This window comes from Peromyscus californicus, unplaced genomic scaffold, assembly GCF_007827085.1.
Source record: "Peromyscus californicus insignis strain IS unplaced genomic scaffold, ASM782708v3 Scaffold_22__1_contigs__length_63687245, whole genome shotgun sequence".
NCBI classification, from domain to species: Eukaryota; Metazoa; Chordata; class Mammalia; order Rodentia; family Cricetidae; genus Peromyscus; species Peromyscus californicus.
This window is the reverse complement of record NW_026294525.1, coordinates 61,395,379-61,421,271: the sequence shown is the minus strand read 5'-3', so window position 1 is coordinate 61,421,271 and position 25,893 is coordinate 61,395,379. Positions and strand designations below refer to the sequence as shown.

At 46.3% G+C, this 25,893-nt stretch overlaps 1 protein-coding gene across 4 annotated transcripts in view; it reads left to right on the top strand.

Moving 5' to 3' along the window:
* Nucleotides 1-25,893, top strand: part of Armc2 (armadillo repeat containing 2) — a 116,445-nt gene that overhangs the window by 40,372 nt on the left and 50,180 nt on the right. For all 4 annotated transcript variants that reach the window (XR_008221301.1, XM_052751527.1, XM_052751529.1 and 1 more), the window contains exons 8-11: nucleotides 3,550-3,648; nucleotides 7,313-7,485; nucleotides 12,712-12,814; nucleotides 14,475-14,698. Coding sequence is in view for 3 of the 4 variants with exons in the window: in XM_052751527.1 (XP_052607487.1) it covers nucleotides 3,550-3,648; nucleotides 7,313-7,485; nucleotides 12,712-12,814; nucleotides 14,475-14,698 (599 nt within the window). In the remaining variant the exon portion in view is untranslated. The remainder of the gene's footprint in view (nucleotides 1-3,549; nucleotides 3,649-7,312; nucleotides 7,486-12,711; nucleotides 12,815-14,474; nucleotides 14,699-25,893) is intronic.

Here is a 25,893-nt window from a genome sequence, read left to right as displayed (position 1 = left end):
GTCAGGAAGGAGGCTCTCCGTGCTCACAGGGAATGGGTCTAGAGCTCAGAAGAATCAAGTCCTTCCGATTCCCAAGACAGCCCTGTTGCCAAGGCCTTTTACATTTGCATGCTAAAAACATCAGCCAATCCTAACATTGTGTCAAGCTGTTGTGTCCAAAACCCAAAGCTGTGGTTAACAACCGTAACCACTGAGGCAGCAGAATCTTCAAAAACAGGCCGTACTTCTGCCTAACTTACCCAATTTCCTGTTGAATCGTAATTTTTATATTTAGCAAACTGTGAACCTAGATGAAAGTGCTTTTTCAGTTTTCATGTTGTTCCCCAAGACTGAGACAAGGAGTGTGTGTGCACATGTGTGTGTGTGTGTGTGTGTGTGTGTGTGTGTGTGTGTGTGTGCATGCACGTGTATGTGTGCGTGCACACACTTCTGTTTCTAGAATTAACTGGGAACAGTGTATGGAAGGGAGGTGGTGGGGCACCAAAGACAGCATGGGGACAAAGAAATGACAAGCCACACATAGCCAGACACAACCACATAAATGGGGATTCCTGAGAGAAGACCGAGAAGAAATCCTGATACCATGGTGTGTAGCTAACTTCTCAAAACGTGTCTGAAAGGTCTCAGAAGGGTCCCGAGGAGGCAGCTAAACTTCCGTGATTCTGACTCACCTTGATAAGCGTCTCTTCCTGGGTGAATGTTGACGGATTCACTCTTCCGAGGCACAAGTTCTAGCTGTGCTTTCTTGCAGGCAGCCTCACACTGCAGAGCACACTTCATGGGTTTGCTTGTCGGGTCTTTGTTTGTGAAGACCATACAGACTGAAAGTCTGAATTTCTAGTCCCTTTGTTTTTTGGTGTGTGGGAGTAGGTCCATGCTCCCATAATGTCACAGTCAGTGTTGGTGTCTTTTTCTGTCACCCTGCACCTTATTTTTTGAGGCAGAGTTTCTCACCCTGTACCTGGAGCTCACCGGTTCAGCTACACTGAACTGACCAGTGAGCTCCCAGGAACTGCCTGTCTGCTCCCCTCTTCTGGGGTGACAGGTGTATAACACCATGCCTGGCTTCTGATATGAGTCCTGGGGATCCGAACTCAGATCCTCAAACTGGCAACAGCAGGTTCTTTACCCACCAAGCCATCTCCCCAGCCCACTTTCTAGTAAATTTAAGTGTTTCATAAATATGTCAAGGAAATTTATTATTATTGACTTATCAACTTCTGGCTTGTCATTTGCCTTCATACATGTCGATTTTGTTTGCATACTTTGGCCTTTAAATAGGTTAGTTACCTAGAAATATGAGCAGCTGTATTTTTATACTGCTTGAATATTCATATTTACTTTCAGAATCATATACATGTTTTATCCAGGCATACTCAAAAATCCAAAAGGCTAAGGTGATAGTCTACAGCCTTTTATCTGCCTTTCTGCCAACTTCAATGTTCTCAAAGTTCAAATATCTCTCAAACACAGTGACATCAGATGTGACCAGAGTCATGGTGTTGGTCCTGTTAGCGTGAGTGTTCATGGATTGTGCTGTAGGGTGCTGCTCAAGAAAGACCTGTTGTAAACACTGCTTCCTTTCAGAAGTCCGGGCATTTCTGAATCCTGCCCCACACCTGGCCCCTAAAGACAACGAAGTCTTGCTTTTGGGTTGGATAGATTAGCCAAAGTCTTCCTGTTTCGACTTCATTGTATCTTTACCATTTAACCATAGTTCAGTTGTCAAGAATTCCATTTGCTTTGGTGCTCGGGGCTTTCCCATGCTCAGCCTTCCTTGGCCCCAGCAAGGTTTGATAAAGGTAACCTACACTTGCAGCAGGGAGTAGACATTCCCACAATGCAGAGGTGGGGCCTGAGCAAGGGGAGGCAGGTGTTAATTATACAGCTTCCCGGCTTCTCCTGGGAGACATCAGTGCTGTGTGGGGGAAAATTTCCTATTTGGTGCCTTGAAGAGTCATTTCAGACATCACTGAATTCAAATTAAATTTTAAACACATACCATTGTGCGTTATACACATAGTTCTCTTCACTTCATACAGACAGTTGGGAAGAGTTAAGAAGATTTTAAAAAAACCTTATTTTTAATTATGTATATATGTATGTAACTGCATCTCGGTATATACATGCAAGTGCTAGAGTCCAGAAGAAGACACAATGAATAAGTCAGGAATTATAAACAACATAAATAAATAAAGATGGTTGTGCGTATAGAATCTTCTGATTGCTCCTCTGATCTCCAACATGTCATGCACATTTTTCTGGCGCCAGGTTAGGGGTGCAGGAGGCAGACACTAGAGGGGGGAGGCTGAGGAAGGCCCCCATGTGGCAGTGCCCACTCCAGCTCCAGTTGGTGATCTGAGATACTGCCTACGCAAGGTGGAATCGTGATTCGCCACTTCCTCTATGAATTCTAGTTCATCCACTGTTGCCTTTCAGTCTGCCGGCTTGCCATGAGACTGAAGGGTGCGGCAGTGCAGTCCTGTGACCTTAGGGGAATAATTCAATAACCCTGGCTTCTACCTGGATTCCACGTTCTCCATCTTCAGAAGCCAAACAACAGAACAGGAACATCAGTTGGGTGTGCCAGCTCACACCTGTAATCCTGGGAGGCCGAGGCAGGAGAATCACTGTGGGTTCAAGGCTAGCTCGGGCTACAGAGTGAGTTCCAGGACAGAGTGAGACCTTGTTTGGGGGGCGGGGGAGGGAGAGAGGAGGAAAGGAAGAAAGAAAACCGCTCTCCGTAATAGTCTCTCTTCTGCGTCTTGGATGCAGCCACTGGCAGCAGCCACAGCCCTCTAGAGTTGGTGCAGCACTTGGTGGTATGGTGGTGACACACATCAGCGAGGACCTGTTTGTTTAGTCAGGGAAAAGAGGTTCACAGATCCTCGGTGTCGCTCTGTGTGTGGTCCCCAGGCAGAGCTTTGTCTCTGTTGTAACATTCAGCTTCCATAATCCTAAAAGCAAACACTCTCCTTTTTGCTGACGAGGAAGCGGGCTTGGGAGGGTCTAAGCTACAGACAGAGGTCACCCTACATATCAATAATAGACTTGGGGTGGGGAAACCAAGACATTCCCCTCCCCCACAGGAAAGCATAGCCTTGGTGGTACTTCCTGTAGAGTGTCTTCCTGAAAGGGCTAAGATTTTTATGAAGTGTTTTCAGCTTCTAGTCTTTATATATGTATGTATGTATGTATGTATGTATACACACATACACACACACATATATGTATATAGCTTTCTATTCTATGTTACAGAGGGAAAAGTTTAAGTAAAAAAAATAACTGAAACCAGTTTGCTTTCCTACAGCAGCCTTTTCAAAGCACTCTAATCCCACTTGTAAATTCTGTCTTTGAATTAACTCATCCGAGTTTTATTTGAGGTAGTTGGATGAAAAGACCCATGTTTCTCATTAGAGTTGGGACTCAGAGCAAAGTGAGATTTGACTCTGTTGCTTATTAATTTCAGCCATGCAGGGGAAAGGCTTTTGAGTGTGCCCTGTGAGTCCGTTTTCACAATGCTTTTTCCTTCTCCGGATTCCTTTGCAGCCTCAAGAGCCAGCTTACAGGAACAGGAGACAGAAATAGAAGTCGATGAAGTCTTTTGGAAAACACGGATTGAACCGCTTTTGCATGAATTAGAAAAGGGTAAAACAACACTTCTTGTTTTAAATAAAAACTTGGCATTAATCTGTGTTCCCCATGGCCCTGATATTTTCAGTGGACTTGGACCATCATTTCTGTGGATATGTTGGAAACATGTCATGTATTTACTTACCCTGTAAGTGTGTATAGTAAATAATATGTAAACCAAAGTGTTAGTGGGTAAAATTGTACTTGGAATGTCCTGAGAGAGCCAGTCTCTAAAACTCCCCAGTAGTGCGTATTAGTGCACATCCTCTGCTTGAGGAAAGGCCGCTTCAGCCTCTTCAGGGAGACTGTCCACATTCTAGAAGGTCCGGGAAAGCAGATCTCTTGAACTGAGCGGGTCACACAGCCTGGTCAGCGAGAACTGTGAGATGGTTTTGTGGATTCTCTCTGCTCCTGAGGTTGAATGCCTATGCCAGGGAGGCCACTCACATAGCTCAAGAAGTGGCCTGGCATGTGTCCTGTCTAGCACTCCAAAGGGCCACAAAGAGGAATTCCTGGGAGGTCATGGGGAGCTGCCGAGAGGACGCTCCCCAACTTCTTCAGAATTCCACTGGAGAAGGTGAACTAGACTCCTCTGGACCCTTGGTCAGAGCCACAGAGCAAGCCCCATGCTTAGTACCGTGTGCACAGTGGGCCTCAGTAGGACTGATTGAGGGCCTACTCTCGGTGCATGAGCAGCAATGGCAGACATTGATGCAGGGGAAATGCATCCTTACACCTGGGAGCAGGAGCTGGCGCACAATACCTGCTTCCCCAGCAGCCAGCACTTGCTGGTTTTGTTGTTGTTGTTGTTTGGTTTTTTGTTTTGTTTTGGTTTGTTTTGGTTCTGTGCTGTGGCTAGGCTGTGCTCTCCATGGGGTGGGTCCTCTGGGCAGGCTTTCTGGCCTGGGTCCTAACACCAGGTGCCTGGTGCTGCATGTAAATTCTATACTAAAAGATGGGTGAAACCACATCACCTCCAAAGCCCTTTGCTGCTCCAAATTCTGGAAAGACGAATGTAACAACATTTCTCCCCTGGAGTTACTATTTCCACCCTCCTATTAGCTTGGACAGTGAACTTTGGCCATTCCTTCAGCAAATGGGTACAGATCCAGTGAGAAAGGTGAGTCTGGGCAAGGATTAGAAGCCACATCAGAAGCCTTCAGGTTGGCGGCCTGCCCGGAGGGCCGATCTTCCATTGGCAGAGTCTTCAGTGGACGCCCAGCACTCTGCCCACCAGATACCACATAGAGCAAAGTTAGGACATCACTGAGAGTTTGAGTGTGAGATACCAGGCCTGTAACCCTTGCACTTGGGAAGCTGTGAGTGTAAGACCAACCTGGGCTCCACAGCAAGAGCCTGCGTCAAAAACAGAGCCAGCAAGCAAAACAAAGAAATATCGCCTGTTTGTCCCTAGACAAACTTAAAACCAGCAAATATCATGGCGTCCGGTTTCCTTGACACCTTGCAGCTCCTTTGATTTGTCAAGTAGCTAGTTACTAGATTAGTTAAAATAGTTAATAGGACAGTTTTTAAACTCCTGTTTGCCCTTCTCCCATATTCCCCGGTACTGATGCTCTACCCATAGGCTCTCCGTCCTCTCCCTGTGTTCCTCTCTCTCTGCCCCCTGCGGCGCTGTTTGGTTTTGTTTCTAGAACTTTTTGAGAACACATTGCTAACATTTTCAGAGTCAGCCTCCACTACACAATGAGACTTTGTCTCAAAATGAAACAAAATAAAAACAAAGAAGCCCAAGTCTATATTCTTAGCTACTTCAGCCTGTGATTTTTCTGTTTGTTAGCTTTAGAAGCAAGCTTGTTCTCCTCCACATCTGGAAGAGACCATACAACACCACACAAATCTTGCCTGCATTTTGCTGATTGCCCCTATGATTTCCTTATTAGAAAAAGAAAGCCCCTGATTCACAAGTTTCAATCATCTGCCACAGCCCTTTCATGATCCTGATACAAGTGAGAAAAACAGGCCATTTATCATCCAGAACATCCCGCGCATCAGGTTTTCCTCGGGTTTTCTCATGCTGAGACCCAGATCCGACCTTTGGGGCAGGAATAACCACACACTTACGACGCATCTTTCATGTGTGCAGGAGGCCCATGTGCTGACCTATCCTCACTGGAAATGTGAATTTTGATCATTTGGGTCAGGTGGTGTCTGCCGGGCTCCGGCTCTGTGTGGCTGCTGGGTTTCCCTTTGTGGCTAAGGAGTGACTTGAGGGGCAAAGTTGCTTGGTAACTATACAACCCTAGATTACATCTGAAACTCCTAACTAGCTTTCGCTCTTAGAAAGTCTTTGGGGCCATGTGCCTTTCTGTTTTGTTTTGCTCTGGCTTCCTAAAACAGTCTCCATATTTAGCCCAGGCTGGCCTTGAACTTGCCATCCTCCTGCCTCAGCCTCTGGAGTGCTATAAGGATTATAGTCAATTGATTGATAGAGAGGGCTTACTCGAGCAGTAGTTGAAACTCTGATCCTTGAGCCTGGGTTTCCAATTCCTCTGTAAGCTACAACAGTCTTGAGCTGAGAACGGCCCAAAGCCTGGACGAGCGAAGAGACGGCCAGTCTGAGAAGAAAAAAATCAACACAACAGAAACGCTTCACACACAGAGCTCAGTCTCCCTCTCTATCTCAGGCTGGTCTAGGTCCTTTCCCACCAGCTCAGTTATTCAACTGAAAGGCTTTGGAGGGCACTCGGCTATTGAGGTTTAAACTTTTTCTTAGATGTTATTGTTGAAAAGAGCTAAAAACGGCCTGAGTCACTTCCCCTTGCCTGCGCACACTTCCTCCATGTTGGTGTCTAAGCTCACATTATGGTATTTATTTAAGATCGGCTTCCCACTTTTAAGTTTTGTGATGGGGTCCGTCAGAGGCAATACTTCCCAACAGAATACGCTATACCTTGAATTCTTTTGTTTCCCCTTGTGCTCCCTTCCAGCACTGTCCCCACCCCCCACAAGAAAAGTCACTGGCCCCGGGATTGCAGCTCTAAAACAAAATGTTCTTGCCTCCCTTGTTCCTAACTAACACCTTTTTAAAAGTCTCCTCTCCGATAATAATGGTGGATGTTATTACGCCTCTTTTCCCAGAGGAGCCACTTTGAAAGGAACATACCATTCATTGTTTTCATCAACAGATACATTAGAAGGCGAGCCTGCCTGAGGTTAAGTTGTGGATTCGGGGTATTCTTGCTCTACCACGCGGGTGTGCCCATCAGGATCCCAACTCACTTATAGCATCTGTCTGTACGTAGCACAACACAGCTATTCACATGTGAAACATAAATAGCACTACAGGGTAATACTGGTTCGAGTCATGCAACTTGTTTGAAGAAATGGAGGCAGAGGTGCAAATGGCGGGCCTCAGTGAGACTGAACAGAGTCCAGATGGACGGCACTCGGACAGGAGGCCAAGGGAGAGGCTTTGCAAGAAGAGCTCAGTGACTGATTAGTAAATATGTTAACCTAGGAGGTGGAGCGGAGGGATGAAAGCGTGATTGTATTCTACTTGATAATAGATGGCGGTGATGGGAGAACGGAGGCTGGTACCTGGGAATTTGAGGATGTCTAGGGAATGCCCAGGGGGCTTCTCCCGACACTGCTTGTGTTTGACGTATCTGAAAACTCAACCGTAATGAGTAAGTGGTGGTTGCTCTCTTTGCTCTGACAGAAGACAATGAAGCCATGTGTGCCGCCTGCACGCAGCTCCATCACGCGTTGGAGGAAGGGCGCATGCTCAGCAGGAAGTTTAAGGGAAGAAGCGTCCTGCTGAAGACCTTGTATAAACTGGTGGATGCTGGCTCGGACTCGCTCAGCCTTAAGCTCGCCAAACTCATCCTGGCAGTAAGTTTGTCTTTCTTTTGTTCCAGTGGACTGCCCTCCATCTGTGCTTTGTCAAACGCTTTGTACACATCGCAGAAAGACGAAAAAATGTGATGTGTCTGTTCAGAATCTGGGGGAAATTAAGGCAATAAGCTTGCATCCCAGGACTGGACTAGACAGTGTTTCCTGAGGGATAAGGCTGAGCACATAGGGAATATCCCAACAAGTTTGCGTCTGGGCTGGGCCTAGAGTCTATTTTAAAAGGAAGAGAGAGAACTGGAAAGTCGAGAGAGGGAGAGGGAAGAAAGATTTATGGCATCAAACACATCCAGTTGCTCAAACAGTTAGATTGAGCACGGTTTGGGACTGTGTGGGCTGTCGTCTTCGCCTGTGGTTTCTGCTGGGAGCCCAACTCTGCCTTATGGTTTAAGAAATAAAGACCATGGCCAGGTGCTCTGTGAGCCAGCGTGAAAGAGGAAACCAGCAGCCTGTGGTCACAGAAAGATCGCTTTCGCAAAGTGTTAGAAGAAAAGGCAGATACCGAATGAGGGCCTGTGGCAACTCAGCCCAGAACATAACCTGCTGGACAGCTTTGTTGTACAGCCGTAAACCGTCAGAACCAAACGATAAGCCATAGCCATTCTGGAATGTTCTAAGAGAGCATCAACAACAAATGGATGAAGCTCCATTTCCCTATAAAAGTAAATGCCCACCCCATCACTGGTACAAGGGAAGATGGGAGATCGGACTGAACGACGGAGGGGAAGCCCCGTGTCCTAACAGTGCAGTGAACACGTTCATTTCATCTTATTTTGATAACAAAGTCTTTCATAAGCAGAATATTCTAGCCACATTTTCTGTGTAATTTTGGGTGGAGTCTACACCTTTACTTAGCTGTCATTATAAACTATCCATTCTCTTTTTAGAAATCGGGGTGTGTGACTCAGGGCAATGTGCCTTTGAAAGAGTAATTCCATTCTAGGGATCCGATGATGGAGTTGTCCCAGGGAGGACCCAGGCTGCCAGCACTCCGGGACTGACTTGACCTTTTCCACAGTGAAAACATTACCACAGTTTTTGGTGGTGTTGTGCAAATCAATTGGTGTGTGTGTGTGTGTGTGTGTGTGTGTGTGTGTGTGTGTGTGTGTGACAGTTTAACTGACTTAGGCCTTCTGAACTGGATGTTAAGTGGGTAAAACTCAAGTAGGTAAACAATGCTGCCCGTCCCACAGAATCTAGGTGAGGTTAAGTTCTGATACGGGGCTATGTGAGTTGGTGCCTCCTTTTGTTGTAATTATTTTATTTTATGTTTATGAGTGTTTCCCCTGCACATGTGTATGTACACCATTATGTGCTTTGTGCCCGAGGAGACCATAAGATGACACCGGATTCCCGAGAACTGGAGTTACAGGTGGTTGTGAGCCATCTTATGGGTGTTGGGAACCGAACCTGGATCCTCCGCAAATGCAGCCAGTGTTCCTAACCACCGAACCATCCCTCTATGCCGTGTTGGTGCCTCCTTACTCACTCTGGAGCCACCGGGTCAGAAGGGACTGTCAAAGCCGTGGTATCCCACTTCCGGTTGGTTGCTTGGATCTCCTAGAACATCACAGAGGAGATCCTGTTTCTATGAGGCTTTAGGATACGGGTCTATATAAATTCCCAAGACACCGTATCGTAAGAACTGTGGAAGGAAAATGAGCAAAAGGCTAAAGATATCCAGAGCCCAAAGTTCTACACCGAATTTCTTCTTCTTGCTGTTGTTTTTCTATCCACCAGTTTGATATTACAGCTCAACCATTTAACAGTATTTACTTAAAAACATGCAATAAGCCTGCGAGTTGTTCAATTTCTTGAATTCTTTGGCTCAATAGAGATCTGCCAGACAGCCATTTCAATTTTAATCCCTGTTTTTAAAAACTCTTATGAAAATATGTCAGTCTGTATTAAGCGTGTTCAAAGATCACAAACATACTTAGTAGTTGTGCGACTATATTCTGAGAGTGTAAAAATCCAGCACCCTTGCAGAGGGGTCACAACCAGAAAGAAATGCCCTATGTGTCATTTGTGATTAGATATAGGGGAAGGACAGGAATGATTTCAAACTTCTCTGATTTGGAAAACAAACGAACAAACAAAACAAAGCACCACTTTTAATGTAAGAAGAAAACCACTCTACCTGGAAACCCTGCGTCACCAGGAATTCATCCCAGCCCTGGGAAAACCCGTAACCAAGGCAGCCAAACTCCAGGATCCATCACTGAACTCTAAGGAGGACTCAGCCAGCCAGCACCTCTGGCCTCCGCAGTGCTGGGCACAGTACTCCTCACTGCTGGTGTTCTGAGGAAACGCAGACACTTGCTTGGTTTTTTGTTGTTTGATTTTGTTGTTCTCTGCTGCTTTTCACTACGAATGGAAGGTGGGGGATGGGCAAGCTGTGTTCAGTTCATTGACGGGGGCGTTTTGTCAGCTGTAGGACACAGGGTACCCACCACACTCGGACGAGCTGGTCAGAGGTCTCAGCCTCCCTCCCGGTAGTCTGCCAGCACACCACCCTTGCCCAAATGTGGAAAGGCTTTTCTGTTTGCTTCAGTCACACATTGGCTGGGCTATAAAGCCATGCTGATGTAATCGCTGTCTTAATTTTTAAATCCGTTTCCTTTTTCTTCCTGAGAGTGGAAGGAATCTCTAAATCTCTGCTCTGTCCTGTGAATGCCCTGGGGAGTTGTTCCGATGCAGGCTCTGACAGGAGTCCTGGGGGTGGGAGGTGAGGGGTGGGGGGACAGAACACTTGGTGGGAGACCGCTCTGCAGGTGGGTTCCCAGCCCCTTCTCTCGCAGAGCAGGGATGATACCTGATGCACAGGGTTCTGGGATCACTGAGCACAGGCCCGGAGCAGAAGCAGTAGGTGGAGAGGTTCAGCTTTGCTCCCTCCTCTGCCTCAACAGCCACAGACAACCTGCTCAGCTTTCTGTCTCCCCCAGGGAACAGCTCATACCAGGAACAGTTAAGTGCTCGGTGGCATTTGTGGATCTAACAGATAACTCGCACATACTCTATTACCTTTTAAAAAATTAACTGCAAACTCAATAAAAATATTAGATAACTTTTTTAAATAGTAAAATAATAATCCTTGTGCCATAATTTTCATACAGAAGTCTTTATTTGTTCAGAGGACCCCATTCCTACAGACAGGTTTCCTCACTGTTGCAGAGGGCACACAGTACTTCCACCTGACCCGGAAATTAGAGATGCTTTTCTTTGTAAAGCCTGAGTTTGAGCCTCAGGACCCACATGATAGAAAGAGAGAACCAATTCTTACACGTTGTCTTCTGGCTTTTACACACCCATAATCACACGCACACATACACACTATCACACACATATTCACTATCACATGCACATACACACACTATCACACACACACACACACACACACACACACACACACACACACACACAAATAAACAAATATAAAACAATATAATAGAAAAGAGCGTTGTGTGGGCCCAGTGGCATACACCTTTAATCCCAGCACCCAGGAAGCAGGGGCAAGTCAATCTTTGTAAATTCAAGGCCATCCTACACAGTGAGACCCTGCCTCAGCAAAGCAAAACAAACAAGAAACAAGTCGTATTCTTTTGGAGGGTGCTTACTTAATTTGAATAGTTTTGCTCTTCTACAGTTTATTAGACTATTCCCCATTACTGACCATTCTTTACTAGAGGTAAATGTGCAGCTGACCTTGGTTCTGCTGTACACCCTATTTTTATTTTTATTTTTTTTTATTTTTTTTTTTTTTGGTTTTTCGAGACAGGGTTTCTCTGTGTAGCTTTGCGCCTTTCCTGGAACTCGCTTTGGAGACCAGGCTGGCCTCGAACTCACAGAGATCCGCCTGGCTCTGCCTCCCGAGTGCTGGGATTAAAGGCGTGCGCCACCACCACCCGGCTCCTATTTTTATAAAAGAAAGCATACTTCATTTATTGCCTTGTTTTGAATTGACTTAGATATTGTTGTGTGGTTTAGAGAGGAATTTCAGCTCCAAACAATGACTATCTCAAAGCATTCCAGAAATAGCCCCACGAATAAGCACAGCGCAGTCTAATCCGAAGTATTGGTCTGAATTCTTTGTTGTAAATGACAGAGGGGCAGGTTTCCTTTGTGTGGATTCTTTCCTAATGAGTTTACTCTGAACTTTGATGTCTATCATCCTTTACTGTTGTGTTCTAAATCAATTACTCCATCTAATGGCACGCTCCTTAAAAAACATCTACTAGTTTACACATCAGTGTGAAACATTTCATAGGGAGGAACAAACCCTTCTTATTAAAGCGTTTGTGTTTATAGAACTGAGCTAGATATTACAGCTGATGCATAATGTGGTCCAGACTTGTAGTAGGATGTTATTTTAAGGTGTGTTACTTTTGCTTATGTTGCATTTGTTTAACTCTGTGAAGCTGTGTAACTGTGCCTGTCTAAAACACCTGATGGTCTAATAAAGAGCTGAACGGCCACTAGCTAGGCAGGAGAAAGGATAGGCGGGGCTGGCAGGCAGAGAGAATATACAGAGGGAGAAATCTGGAGTGAAAGGAAGGCGAAGAGAGAGAGAAAGAGAGAGAGAGAGAGAGAGAGAGAGAGAGAGAGAGAGAGAGAGCGAGAGCTAGAAGCCAGAGAAGGAGGAGGGCTCCAGGGGCCAGCCACCCAGCTACATAGCCAGCCATGGAGTAAGAGTAAGATTTACAGAAGTAAGAGAACAGGAAAAGCCCAGGGGCAGAAGGTAGATGGGATAAATTAAGAAAAGCTGGCTAGAAATGAGCCAAGCTAAGTCTAGACATTCACAATTAAGAATAAGCCTCCGTATGTGATTTATTTGGGAGCTGGGTGGTGGGCCCCCCCAAAAAGAGTAAAACACCAAAAACAACACAAACTTTTCTAGGTTTTGTCCTTGGAACATTTCTTTTTTTTTTTTTTTTTTTTTTTTTTTTTGGTTTTTTGAGACAGGGTTTCTCTGTGTCGCTTTGCGCCTCTCCTGGAACTCACTTGGTAGCCCAGGCTGGCCTCGAACTCACAGAGATCCGCCTGGCTCTGCCTCCCGAGTGCTGGGATTAAAGGTGTGCGCCACCACCGCCCGGCTGGAACATTTCTTATGTTTGAAGCCCTCTTCCTGGGCTGAGTGCTGAGGTTTTAGAGGTGTCGAGCCTGCCTTTACCTCTGCCGTAGAAATGCAAGCATGTTCTTTCTCTGCAGCTAAAAGTGAGCAGGAAGAATCTTCTGAATGTCTGCAAACTGGTATTTAAAATCAGCAGGAGCGAGGAGAATGACGTCCTGCTGCAGAATGACAACATCCTGGGTGAGTCTCGTCAGCGTTCCAGAAGCCAGGACGCTGCGCCCGAGGACAGATGCCGAGTCCATCCATAGAGGAAAAGGACAATGAAGGGTAGCGAGGCATCTAGTTTCTAGGAAAATGTCGCGGTTGTCTTTCTCCATTTCCCACGTTCGCTGTAAAGCAGCGCTGAAAGTCGAGTATGACAGAGTAGGTCTTGGTTTTGCTCCTTTAGTGCGTGTAGGGATGTTGTGTGACTTGAGGGAATCACTGTGTAAAAAAACGTTTCCTAGGCCTGGAGTTACTGTTAGAATAGACACACCTAAAAGTTTTTGACATAATCAAAAATTCTAGTTCCCTTGATATAGACAAAAAAAGAATCGGAGAGACAGTTGTGACTATTACGGGATGCCGACGCGGACACGGTTCAGTACGGAGCTACAGACACTTCACCCACATTCTCAGCCTAGCTAACAATGCCCAGTTCCCAGCATGTCCCTAAATAACTAACTAGACAGATACCCTGGCTGGAAACTTTTAGGAGCTGTGCTGTTCCTGCAGAAGAGGCAGCTGTGGAAATCATAGGTAACAGGGGACAAAGATCTCAGCACACAGGGACTAAACCAAGGCTGAAAGAATGTCTAACATCTGCGAATTACAGATCAGAACAAAGGATTCATACGGTCCCTTTGACATGCTCGTACTTGAACGTGGGGTCTCCATCTAACCCGCTCAAATCATCGGCAATCTGGGCCAGTCAGTGGGTTTTTGTTGTTGGGTTTGTTTGTTTGTAGAGACAAGGTCTCACTCCAAGCATAGCACAGGCTGGGCTCAAGTTCGCTGCCATCCTCCTGCCTCAGAGTCCTTAATACTGAGGTTATAGATGTTTACCACCTTGCAGGGGGGTTACCCCCCCCCCCACATTTCCCCTGAGTGCTCTTGAGTGGGAGTAGCAGGAAATATTAGATAGAAGGATTTCAAGTGTGGAGATAAACAGATAAAAAATACAGGATAGCCTCGAGAGGGCCTGGAACCTATTCCATTGGGTCCTGACTGTCTCTGCCCTAGGATATTTATAGAAATGCCAAGGGGTGGAGCAAAAGACCTCCCCCCAGCACAGCCAAGTGCAGACCATCCCAGACACCTGCACTCAGGCCCGTGGTCCAATCACCCCCTTTATGCAGACTGGCTGGGTAAAGCCACGAGGAAATCTGCTTAGGGAGGGAGGTGTTCTTAAACTGTCTTGGGAAGGGTGAATACTATGTCCAAAAGATCCTTCTCAGTAACAGATTGATTTCAAAGTTCCCATGTGATCCATGTCCCCCACAGGAGAGCAGCAAATACATTCTTCAAGATGTTTGTTGAAAATGTAATTCTTAGATGGCCTTTGTTACAAGTATTCAACAATTTAACTTGAAATTGTTGTAACTTAAAAATAAAGTCTGGTAAATATTCCTAAGAGCCAAGGAATGGCGGCTGAAAGAAGGCGTTCTTATTTGCATGTGAACAATCTCTCCTTTTGTGCTCATCTCTATTAGGGAGTTTTGTGGTAGCTGAGACTTCCCTGCTTGAGGAGGAACAGAGAGCATTTGCACGTAGCTTTCGATGAATATATCTTACAAAGTGTGTGCCAACATCAAATTTGCTGTTGTACTTGGACATTTATAGAAACTCCTCTTTTTGGCAGAATCGTTACTGGAGGTGCTGAGGGGTGAAGACTTGCAAAGTAACACTGAGGCTTTTTTATACTGCATGGGGGCTCTGAAGTTCATTTCCGGGAGTCCGGCATTTCTTCCTGAGATGATCAGCAAAGGTGCCGTGGAAATATTGACGAAGTTGATACGGCAAATGAGTGAGGACACAAAGAAACATGGCGCGTGCCTGCCTAACGCAGGCAACTTGCTAGTCCAGGTAAGTGTTGTACTTGAAAAGGTTAGAGATGTGAACGGCGCCAGCTTCCTAACCCCATTGAAAGTAGCAGATGAGAAGCCTTTGCATCAGGAGGGGGACCCAGGGTCTCAGAGATCAAGGGTAGTGGCCACTGGCCCGTCAGTGTGCGCTCTGTTGAGACTAGTCCATGAATCTGGCAGAACTTTCTATATTGATTGCAGACAACCACCCCCACTGTCCTGCAAAGGTCTCAGGGCTGAAAGCCAGGCTTGGTGGTGTGCACCTCGAATCCCAGGACTTGAGAGGAGCAGGAGGGTCAAGGGTTCAAGGTCGTTCTCAGCTACATAATGAGTTTGAGGGCAGTATGGGCTTCTTGAGACCAAGGGATAGGGAGAGAAGGAGAAAAGAAGAGAGGGAGGGAGGGAGGGAGGGAGGGGAGGCCAGTGCTGGGCCTGATGCCACAGGTCTGTTAATCCCAGCCAATCAGGAAGCTGAGGCAGGAGAATTGAACATAATCCAGGCTCTTTCTCAAAACAGAAAGTAAAGAGAAAGCTGACGAGGAAATCAAAGGAGAGGATGAGGAGGTAGGCCAGTGGTAGAGTGCCTAGCATTCTCAACACCCTGGTTTCCATCAAATAACAGTAACAAAGATGGAAGCATGGGATTTGTGGGAGCCCAAATTACTCAGGGTCAGAGAATCTGAGCTTGCTTTACCCAGCAGGGCCTGCATAAGGAGATGATTTGGCCACAGGCGTGGTTGCCAAGTATTTGGAAGGGTCTACATGTAGCTGTATGATGTGCTTTGATCTTGCAAGGGGGGGGGGGGTCTTTTGCCCCTCCCCTTGGCATAGTATAAAAAGCCCTTTGGAATAAACCTTGAAGCTGTTGGGTATTGACCCGGGCCCTCCCAAAACTATCCTGTGTCTCTGTCTTTCTTCTCATTGGCTACATCGCTCTTTCTATCTGATGTTTTCTTGTCCCTCCCCCACCTAAGAACCCTTCAATAGTTGGGAAAGGTCAGAGCTGGACTCCCCAGCAGTCTCCAACAGGGAATGGAAAGTGTATGCTCTTTGCACATCAGTTACATATAATGCTGAGAATTTCCAGGGCAGACACGGAGACTGTTTGTAACTGATAGTCAAGGACACATCTCTGGTCTGCAATGACAAAGGAGTTTAAGATATTGGATGAAGTTCTGTCATAAGTTCTGCAGATGCCACACAGCTCTGGGGACCACGGGATATGCAGGTAATAAAACCAGGTATAATTCATCTGGCCAGAGCAGGAAGAAAAATTTTCCTCTGTGTTATGGAGTTTTATTACTGCTCTTGTGACAGATTAAATTTCACAGTTAAATTATTTCCACTAAAATCTCTCTAGCTCTCATTTTCTTTTGTAGATGAGATTTTTACCCTTAATAGCATTTATATATCAAATAATAGTATCTTTGATGTAATAACTCATGGGATCTGAAATGTGCTTGTCAATTAACGAGGATGGATTGAACCTTTACAGTGCTCTAAACCTTTGGGAGAACATGTTAAAAATTAGATTTACACCCTGACTTCAAGATCCTTAAAAAAATGTATGATGATTATTAATTTTAGATTTTTGTCCTCCATTTTAAAAATATTATAAACAAAGCAAAATCCCACTGGAATGCTGTATTTTGGCAAGGGGGGGGGCTTATGAAACATTCCTTTCTTTTCTTAGATTTGTTTTATTTATTATATATACAATGTTCTGTCTGCATGTGTACCTGAATGCCAGAAGAGGGCGCCAGATCTCATTATAGATGGTTGTGAGCCACCCTGTGGTTGCTGGGAATTGAACTCAGGACCTCTCAAAGAGCAGTCAGTGCTTTTAACCTCTGACCCATATCTCCAGCCCATAAAGCATTCTTTTCATGTTGACAATATTTTGGATCATTTGTGGCTTTTTCCTTTTTGAAAATAGTTATTTCTGATTATATAGTAATGATCATTTCTGTTAAAATGTAGGAAATATAAGGAAAAGTATAACAGTCATCTGAGCTACATGTGGTGGCACACAGCTGTAATTGTGACACTCGGGAAGCTGAGGCAGGAGGATCATGAACCTATCTCAAAGCAAAACAAAAAATAACGAGACATTTTTACCCTGAGCTATATGGACATACCTCCAACATTATAGTGTGTGTGTGTGTGTGTGTGTGTATGTGTGTGTGTATATATATATATGTATATGTATATATATGTATGTATGTATGTATATACATATATATATATTACAGATTAGAATTGTATATAACTAAATCTGTATTTTGTTTCTGAGACATGATCTCTGTACATAGACCTGTCTGTCCTGGAACTCACTCTGTAGTCCAGGCTGGCCTCAAACTCAGAGATTTGCCTGCCTCTGCCTCCCGTGTGCTGGGATTAAAGGCTTGTATTAAAGGTGTGCCTGGCTCTAATCTGCATTTTCAATAGTCAATTTGTTTCATGTCACCTCTTCTCTTTTGGTTTCTTCATGTCTATTCAGTCAGCTTATGTTGTTCACGTTTAGTACTTTTTAATTTATATATTTATATTTAGTACTTTTTAATGATCTCATAGGTTTAAAAAAATGGGACAGTAAAAATCTCTTACATCATCTCTTAAACTTATTTGGTACTTTTTCCTCCCTGTGATAAGGATATACCTCTGTGGGGATTTGAATGAGAACAGCCCTCACAGGTCATATGTTTGAACACTTGGTCCCCAGTCAGTAGAACTGTCTGGGAAGGATTAGGAGGTGTGGTCTTGTTGGAGAAGGTATGTTACTGGGGGTGGGCTTTGAGATTTCAAAAGTCTATGCCAAAGCCAGGCAGTGGTGGCGCATGCCTTTAATCCCAGCAATTGGGAGGCAGAGGCAGGTGAATCTCTGTGAGTTTGAGGCCAGCCTTGTCTACAAAGTGAGTTCCAGTACAGCGAGGAACACAGAGAAACCCTGTCTCAAAAAATAAGAAAAATTAAAAAAAAGTCTATGCCAGGCCTAGTGTCTCTCTCTCCACCCGCTGCCTGGGGATCAGGATGTAAAGCTCTCAGCTACTGCTCCAGCACCATGCCTGTCCGCTCTCTGCCATGATGATCATAGACTCACCCTCTGAACTGTAAGGCAGCCCCCAATTAAATGCTTTATTCTATGAGCTGCCTTGGTCATGGTGTCTCCTCACAGCAATAGAGCACTGACTAAGAGCCTCAAATTCTCAACCGTGCCTTATCTTGAGATATTTATAACATTTAAATTTGGGGTGGGGAGGAGGTTTTGAGACAGTCTTTCTGTATAGCTCAGGCCTGCCTCAAGATTGTGATTTTTTTTTTCTGCTGCTGCCTGAGTGCTGGTATTATAGGCATGTACCTCAACATCTGACCCTTTTTAACTGTTCAATGTCATGGCAGCTTGAGCATTCTTGTCTAGTTGAGGAAACTTTTTCCAATCTGTTATATATATATGGGATCATTTTATATCATAAGACTAAAATCTGTTGACATAAAGGAACATGTAGTGCTAACGAGAGCAAACATGTCAGACAAGAAATGGGGGCTCCAGGTAGTGTGTGATTGTCAGGACCTTAACGTCAGCCCTCAGAGTTTGAAGCTAGAAGATTTCAAGTTCAAAGCCAGCCTGAGCTACACAACAGGTGGTTGTCATGAAAAAATAAACAAGCCCCTACACGTCCCTCCAAACAGGGAGAAATCAGATCTCTGCTGTGCCGTTTAGCTCAGAGCTTTGTGGCCTCTGTTCCTTGTCTGGGTTAGCCATGGACTCGTCGGTCAGCCTTTCCATTCATTGTCCCTCTAGGGGGCGCAGGAGAGCCCCTGCCCACCACCTCCACATCACAGCTGGCTTAGTCATTGTCCCTAGCACCTTCCTTTGAACCTGCCTAGGATCTGGGTACCCGACAGAGACTCCTTGGGGACCACGGTCTGCACCCCGAATCCCTATGCAGCTGGAGAAAGGGAAGCCCGTGGTGGCCACTTTAGATCATTCCCCCACTGTGCACACCAGTTGTGTGATTTCAGATCTGGGCAGGAAGGGAATTTGTTTTATGGCTTGTCATTTGCAGAATCCCCCAAACTGAACAGTCCCTTCATATTTAATTAAAGCAAAGAGGTTAGGCCCATAGCCTGAGACTACAAACCCACCATTTGAGAGACTAAAGCAGGACACTCAGGAATTCAAGGCCAGCCTGAGCTATATAACAAGAACCCGCCCCCCCCAAAATAATTTGTTAGTCACAAAAAGAAATCAGACAAGGAGTTGTTTGATATCACAGCAATAATAAAGTGTAAGCAACATGACTTCACCACCAAGTGATGCATATGCAGACACACGTGCACAGACCTGTATTCCCACGTAAGAAGCAGCTCAAAGACCCGCGCCCCGGACTTCACAAAGCACCCTCAGTCCGTCTGCCGGGGAGGAGGTTTCCCGCACACCCAGGCCTTCATCTCCATCACCACCGCTTCAGCATATTACCTGTATCTGTGCCTCTTAACTGGGGTTACTGTGTCTGAGCCGTCACCACACCAGCTGTGGGTACCACAGACACGCTCTCCACCCCTGCCCACCAGCTGTGGGTACCGCAGACACGCTCTCCACCCCTGCCCGTCAGCTGTGGGTACCACGGACACACTCTCCACCCCTGCCCACCGGCTGTGTGTACCGCAGACATGCTCTCCACCCCTGCCCACCGGCTGTGTGTACCACAGACACGCTCTCCACCCCTGCCCGCCGGCTGTGGGTACCACGGACACGCTCTCCACCCCTGCCCGCCAGCTGTGGGTACCACGGACACACTCCCCACCCCTGCCCGCTAGCTGTGGGTACCACGGACACACTCCCCACCCCTGCCCGCTAGCTGTGGGTACCACGGACATATTCCCCACCCCTGCCCGCTGGCTGTGGGTACCACGGACACACTCTCCACTCCTGCCCGCTAGCTGTGGGTACCACAGACACACTCTCCACCCCTGCCCGCTAGCTGTGGGTACCACGGACATATTCCCCACCCCTGCCCGCTGGCTGTGGGTACCACAGACACGCTCTCCACTCCTGCCCGCTGGCTGTGGGTACCATGGACACACTCTCCACCCCTGCCCGCTGGCTGTGGGTACCACGGACACACTCTCCACCCCTGCCCGCTAGCTGTGGGTACCATGGACATACTCTCCACCCCTGCCCGCTGGCTGTGGGTACCACGGACACGCTCTCCATGCCTGCCCTGTGCTTTGGTGTCGATGATTAGTGCCCTGCAGTACATTCACCTCTCTGTCACTCATTCCCCAGGCTCTGGCCTCCACTGTTCCTTCTACCCCAAGGTCACTTACTCTCCACAGTCCCAACACAGGAGACACACTGTGCCCCAAGAATCTTACCTCCCAGGACTCCCTCACAGAATCTTACCACCCCACTACCCTCTACTCTAGACAGCATCCCCCAAGTAACCTATTTCCAATTTGAATGGTTTAGCATCCTTTTCTCTTGACTCCAGGTTCCCAAATCCTCCACACACCTCGGGTCCAGCAGCAGGTGATTTCCCTCCGTTCACCTGTATCCTTAGGGAAACAAGAGGACTTTAGGCCTGTGTCCCCCTCCCCCCGCTTTGTGTTTTCTGGATTAAAATACCATCTTGTTATTATCAGAGCCTCGTGATATTTTTTTTTTTTAATGGAACAAAGTTGTTTTTTCAAAACGCCTCATACTGGAGTTAGCTAGTTCTGAAGTTTGATGTGAACGGTCTGCTCCTTGACTGAGGCCAACGAATATTCAATTCGCAAGTGTCTGCGGGTGGTTGTTCCGTGCCACGCTTGGTTGGTGAGGTGACTGGTCATAGGACCAGCAGGGATGACTCTTCATTAATCCCTGCGACCAGAGAAGAGTCACCCATAATGTATATATTTCCACATGGCCAGTGTTCCATTTGTGCTGTGTATCAGACAGACACACGTCATATAATTTTGGCATTCTGACAATATGAGGGCTTCACCTGTGCTCTGAAGATGGAAGTTGGTAGAATCACAGTAAAGCTGTAAATTGTTAAAGTCCAGAGTACACAGAGAAAGGAACGGAGGCTAGCTGGAAGGCCAGGTCCCTTAAAGCCTGTAGTAAATTACCTGCCCCAAGGGAGCAGCAGAGAGAGGGATTAGCCAGTGTTGATCAACAGGAGGGTATCATGAGGTGCTGGGCTTCATCTTTATCTCTAAAGGACAGTCTTTGGGAAAGCGTAGTCTTAGAACTGAGGGAAGCCCCAGGGTTGCCTTGGTCAGAAACACTGACCTGTAGCCGAGTGTGGTGAGGCTGGTGTGTCCCTAATCTCAACCTGTGGGAGGCTGAGATAGGAGAAATGTGAATTTGAAAGCTGAAAGAAATAAATAAAACTTTTATATTTAACTAAATGTAAATTCACAAAATGTTGCAAAAATTGTAAAGCAAGGACCCAAGTACCCACCATGAGGTCCCAAGTACCCACCATGAGGTCCCAAGTACCCACCATCCAGCCAGTGGTGACATCTTATCAAAACCAGAAGCTATGAGGGCACAGTACACCTGACTACAGCTTTACATCTACATATTTTGCTTAACACAATGTTCCTAAGGTTAATGACACTTTGGGAGGATCATAATCCAGAGGATTGGCTACTATGCTTGCTAATTTTTTGATGATATGCAAATTGTAATGACTTATTTGTTCATTGAGTTGGAACAGCTGTTTTTCATCTATGGACTTCTCTTCCTGTAAAGGAATACCTTATCCCCCAGGGCACTTGGCCCCTTACTACTCCCTTGACATGAGAAAACAGACATTCAGAGTCCAGACCCACCCTCCTCTCTCCTCTGCCCTTTCTTAGGAAGCAACTTCCCAGTGGTAACTCACGCTTGCTTCTAATTCTCCAAGGACAGCAGGCCGGAAGATGTGGGCCCAATCTTGTAAAGCCTTGGTTTCTGAACTATGGAAGGGTGGGGCCCATCACCATGGTTGGAGGATGAATTTTACAGCTGAGTCCTCAAATGCCATTTACCTACCCAGTCACAGGCTCTGTCTGTCCCTATATCAGAATTTTCCCAGCGGCCTGCCCTGAGAAGATCCCTTCCCAGGGTCCTGGGGAAGACACTATGTCTAGCGTGAGGGAAAAGAATCTATGTACACCATGCTCTTTTGTCTGCATACTTTATTTTTCTAACACAAAATTCTATCTACACAGCTTTAGTTCTGTCCTGACACTCAGCTCCTCTCTGCCCCTTCTTTTTCTGTCCTCTCATAGTTTTAGTAAGCTCCTATGCTTTCAATCTCCTCTCCATCCTCCATTCCTCCGTCTTCCATCTTTCCTTCCTCTCCTACTCCCCCGGCCTGATTCAAATCCTTATTCTCTACAAAAGATCTGCCCTGTTCCTTTTTCTCTGGCCAGGAATCCCACTCCAGTCTTTACTGCACCTGGTTATGCAAAAAGACCTATTGTCCTATGCTACTAGGCCTGAGGGAAAGGGAAGGTCTGAGCTTCATTTGTACAAGAAACAAAGCTATGCATCTACAGTCTGCCTGTCTCCTAGGCCCTGCAAGGGTGTTACCTAGTATATCAGAAACTTAAAACTGTTTGCCATATGGCTTAGTAGTATATGAACGCACAAGAATTTCATAGCAGAAGACAGCTGAATAACACCAAATATTTCTTGATAAATGGCTTCCCTCTTGAAGAACTCCTTGGTCGATCAAGGTATAACTTATTGTATACAGCTGGGCTCTGCTGTGGATATCTGCATGCTGTGAATGTGTTGCTCTGATTGGTTAATAAATAAAGTGCTGATTGGCCAGTAGCCAGGCAGGAAGTATAGTATAGGCAGGATAAGCAGAGAGGAAAATTCTGGGAGGAAGAAGGCTGAGTCAGTAGACACTGCCAGCTACTGCCACCATGAGAAGCAAGATGAAAGGTACCAGTAAGCCACAAGCCACGTGGCAACTTATAGGTTAATAGAAATGGGTTAATTTAAGATATAAGAACTAGATAGCAAGAAGCCTGAGCCATTAGACCAAACAGTTTAAATAATATAAGCCTCTGTGTGTTTATTTGGGTCTGAGTGGCTGTGGGTCTGAGCAGGACTGGAGGAAACTCCAGCTACAGGACTTCTACTTCACATTCTTGTGGCCCATGACATCCCTAGAGTTTCAGAAAATACTATGTTGTAATGGCAGCTTACTTTTACAAGAGGAAGGAACCAGGACTGGCCTGGACTGAGCCGCCAATCAGGAAGGAGGAGTAGAGCACAGCATGGCCAGGAGGAGTATGCTGAAGCTCTTTCCCTGGCAGCCAGGAAGATCCAGGGGGGGGAAATATGGATGCACACTCACTGTGCGCAGAGATCCATTTGCTTGCCATTACATTATCATGTCTGCTCAGCCCTGCCTCTTCCCTGTGAATATATTCACTGTGGCGATGAAGAAATGTTACTAACTTTTAGCACGGAATTGTGAAATATAGAGTTATCATTTCATCGCTTAGTAGTATTTAGCTTTTGAGACAGGATTTCTGGACCTGGAACTTCAAAAGTTCCCACCTCTGCCTCCCAGTTGCTAGAATTACAACTGTACACCATGCCCATGATTTTGTTTGTCTTCAAGACAGGGTTTCTCTGTATAGCTCTGGCTGTCCCATAGAACTAGTTCCATAGACCAGGCTGGCCTCAAACTCAAGAGATCTACCTACACCTGCCTCCCAAGTACTGGGATTAAAGGTGTGCACCACCACCACCCAGCACCATGCCCATTCTTTCTCAGTAGTTATTAATATCTCTTCTCCAGACCCCATTTTCTCATTTTGGTGCATCAATATTCTATGTAATTTATACAACTTCCAAATTCCCTCCTGTCTTAATGACATTGATTATTAAAATTAAAAGGATCAGTCATGTATTCTCTTTCCCAAGGTAAAAAGACCTCCAGATAGTAAAGAGATACCCAATAATGGACATAGGCACATGTTAGAGCCTCGAAATAGGACATTGTGGGTAGGGAAGACTGGGGTACTTCCTACTGGAGTCAAAGACCCGTGGTAGGAGATGGGTAGGCAGGCCTCAGCAGGCTTGTGAATGAGCAACTTTCCTATGCATATGCCTTCCTGGACTCCCATGAGATTCTTGGAAAAGTTTGGCTCTAACAGTTTCATGTGTACAGTGACACTGTGTGTTGGTATCTTGTATTTCCGCCAGACTGCATTCACCATATGTGAGACAACGGGAAACCTCGTGGGTTACCACAGAGGCTTGGATTCAGACATATATGTGGTCTCGGGTGGGCAAAAGTCCAAAGACTGAGTGTGCTTTCGTTAACAGGGGGAGGTGGGTTTAGCTGAGGTTAGAAAACCAGCCTTGGCTTTTCAATCATGAGGCCCATTGGCGGTCTCTGGGGACGCTGTTTATCCTTTCACAGCGTCAGGGGGAGTGAACCACTTGGCAGTTGGCAGTTGAAGTAAAACTTGAGGGACATGGGCTGTGGATATGCCAGACAACTGAGAGATAAAATGAATGTGTTTAGAGACAAATGCCAAATAGAGTGGGGGAAGAGCGCTGGGCAGGGAGCCTGAGGGCCAGGACTCCAGGCTACCGGGACGCTTGTAGACTTCCTGTTCCCCAGTTTCCTCGTCTGAGAAACGCGCACCAATTTTTCCTGCCTGCACTGCCATTGTTTCAAGCAGCAAATGGGATGATGCACACAAGCCGCTTTGTAAGCCGTGGAGCAGCTTGTCAGGTCATTTGTATAACACCTTTAGCAATACCAAAGAGTGAAATGGAATCTTGATGCTGGCTGTGGTTGAAGAAGCATGGTAGTTTCCAGGCTCCGTGCCCAAATGTTTCTTTGAAAGACTCTTTTTAGATTGTGGCAGTGTCCTGACTAAGGGTGAAAAGTCCTTCGTGCTCACCAGCATGCTTAGCCTCGGGTGCTAAGGGAGAGACTTCTGAGACGGCATGTTAGAGTCTTTCAGATCTGTGGCACCCCATATACCTGAGTGGTAGCTGTGGTGATATTTTATTTGTTTGAGGGTTTCCCAGAGGTAAGACGTGGCTGGCTTGCACTCTGATCTCTCAGTTAAGCTTTATTGGGGTGCACAATAAAATATCAACACAGGTAGCTGCTGCTTTTAAACTCCCAGAGAGGAGGAAAAAAGCATGTCACTGACTTTGGTAGGAGACAGTTGGGGTACTGGGGAGGGATGGGACTGATGCCCACCGAGTACCCCTTTCCTTTTTTGCTCCCCACTGTATCAGGGAAAGGCAGCAAGGGGGCCCAGCGGCTGGGCCTATACTATGGCCGGAGCCAGGGCTCTCGGAGTCTAAGACAAAGTCCTCTAGCTTTCTAAGGCCTTTTCAGTTTATTACTGGTCAAAAATACAATTTAAAATCGATAATTACATACCAATAGTCAATTTAGAAAAAATATATATATATACTGAGTTTTAGGGGTTCTGGTTATAGTGCATTTAAAAGGCTATTCGAGCCGGGCGGTGGTGGCGCACGCCTTTAATCCCAGCACTCGGGAGGCAGAGCCAGGCGGATCTCTGTGAGTTCGAGGCCAGCCTGGACTACCAAGTGAGTTCCAGGAAAGGCGCAAAGCTACACAGAGAAACCCTGTCTCGAAAAACCAAAAAAAAAAAAAAAAAGGCTATTCGAGCCTTTATAAGTTTCCTAATCTCTATTCTCTGTTGTTTTCTCCATTAAAATGGGTTCGCCAGGGTTTAGGTTCACAGTAGAGTGCTTACCTAGCAAGCACAAGGCCCTCAGTTCGGTTCCCAGCACCAAAATGTAAAATAAAATAAGAATGATCTCCTGATATTGATTGCACCATGAGACTTCAAGACTCAGCGAGCTCAGTGTGAGACAGGCAGCGTGGCCGGGGGGTGGGGATTGGGGGGGTGGGGGGTGGGGGTGGGGTGGGGGGGAGTGGGTTCCTGGGGTGTGCTGCCTGGCTGAGGGCCGTGCATCGGGGAAGTGGGCAGTAGATAAGTAGCCGAGATGGAAGGTTCCTCCCTTGATAAACGGCACACATTTAGGGTCCCTCTGTTCCACTTACCATCTAACAAAAGCGGGCGCACTGAGCCCTGCTTAGCCTCTGTTTCCTTTCCCTGTCCACAGCCAGCTCTTCCTGCCTCTGCCTGCCTCGCCTGCTGCAGAGAGAAGAATTGCAGCCCCTGGTTTCTACTTTG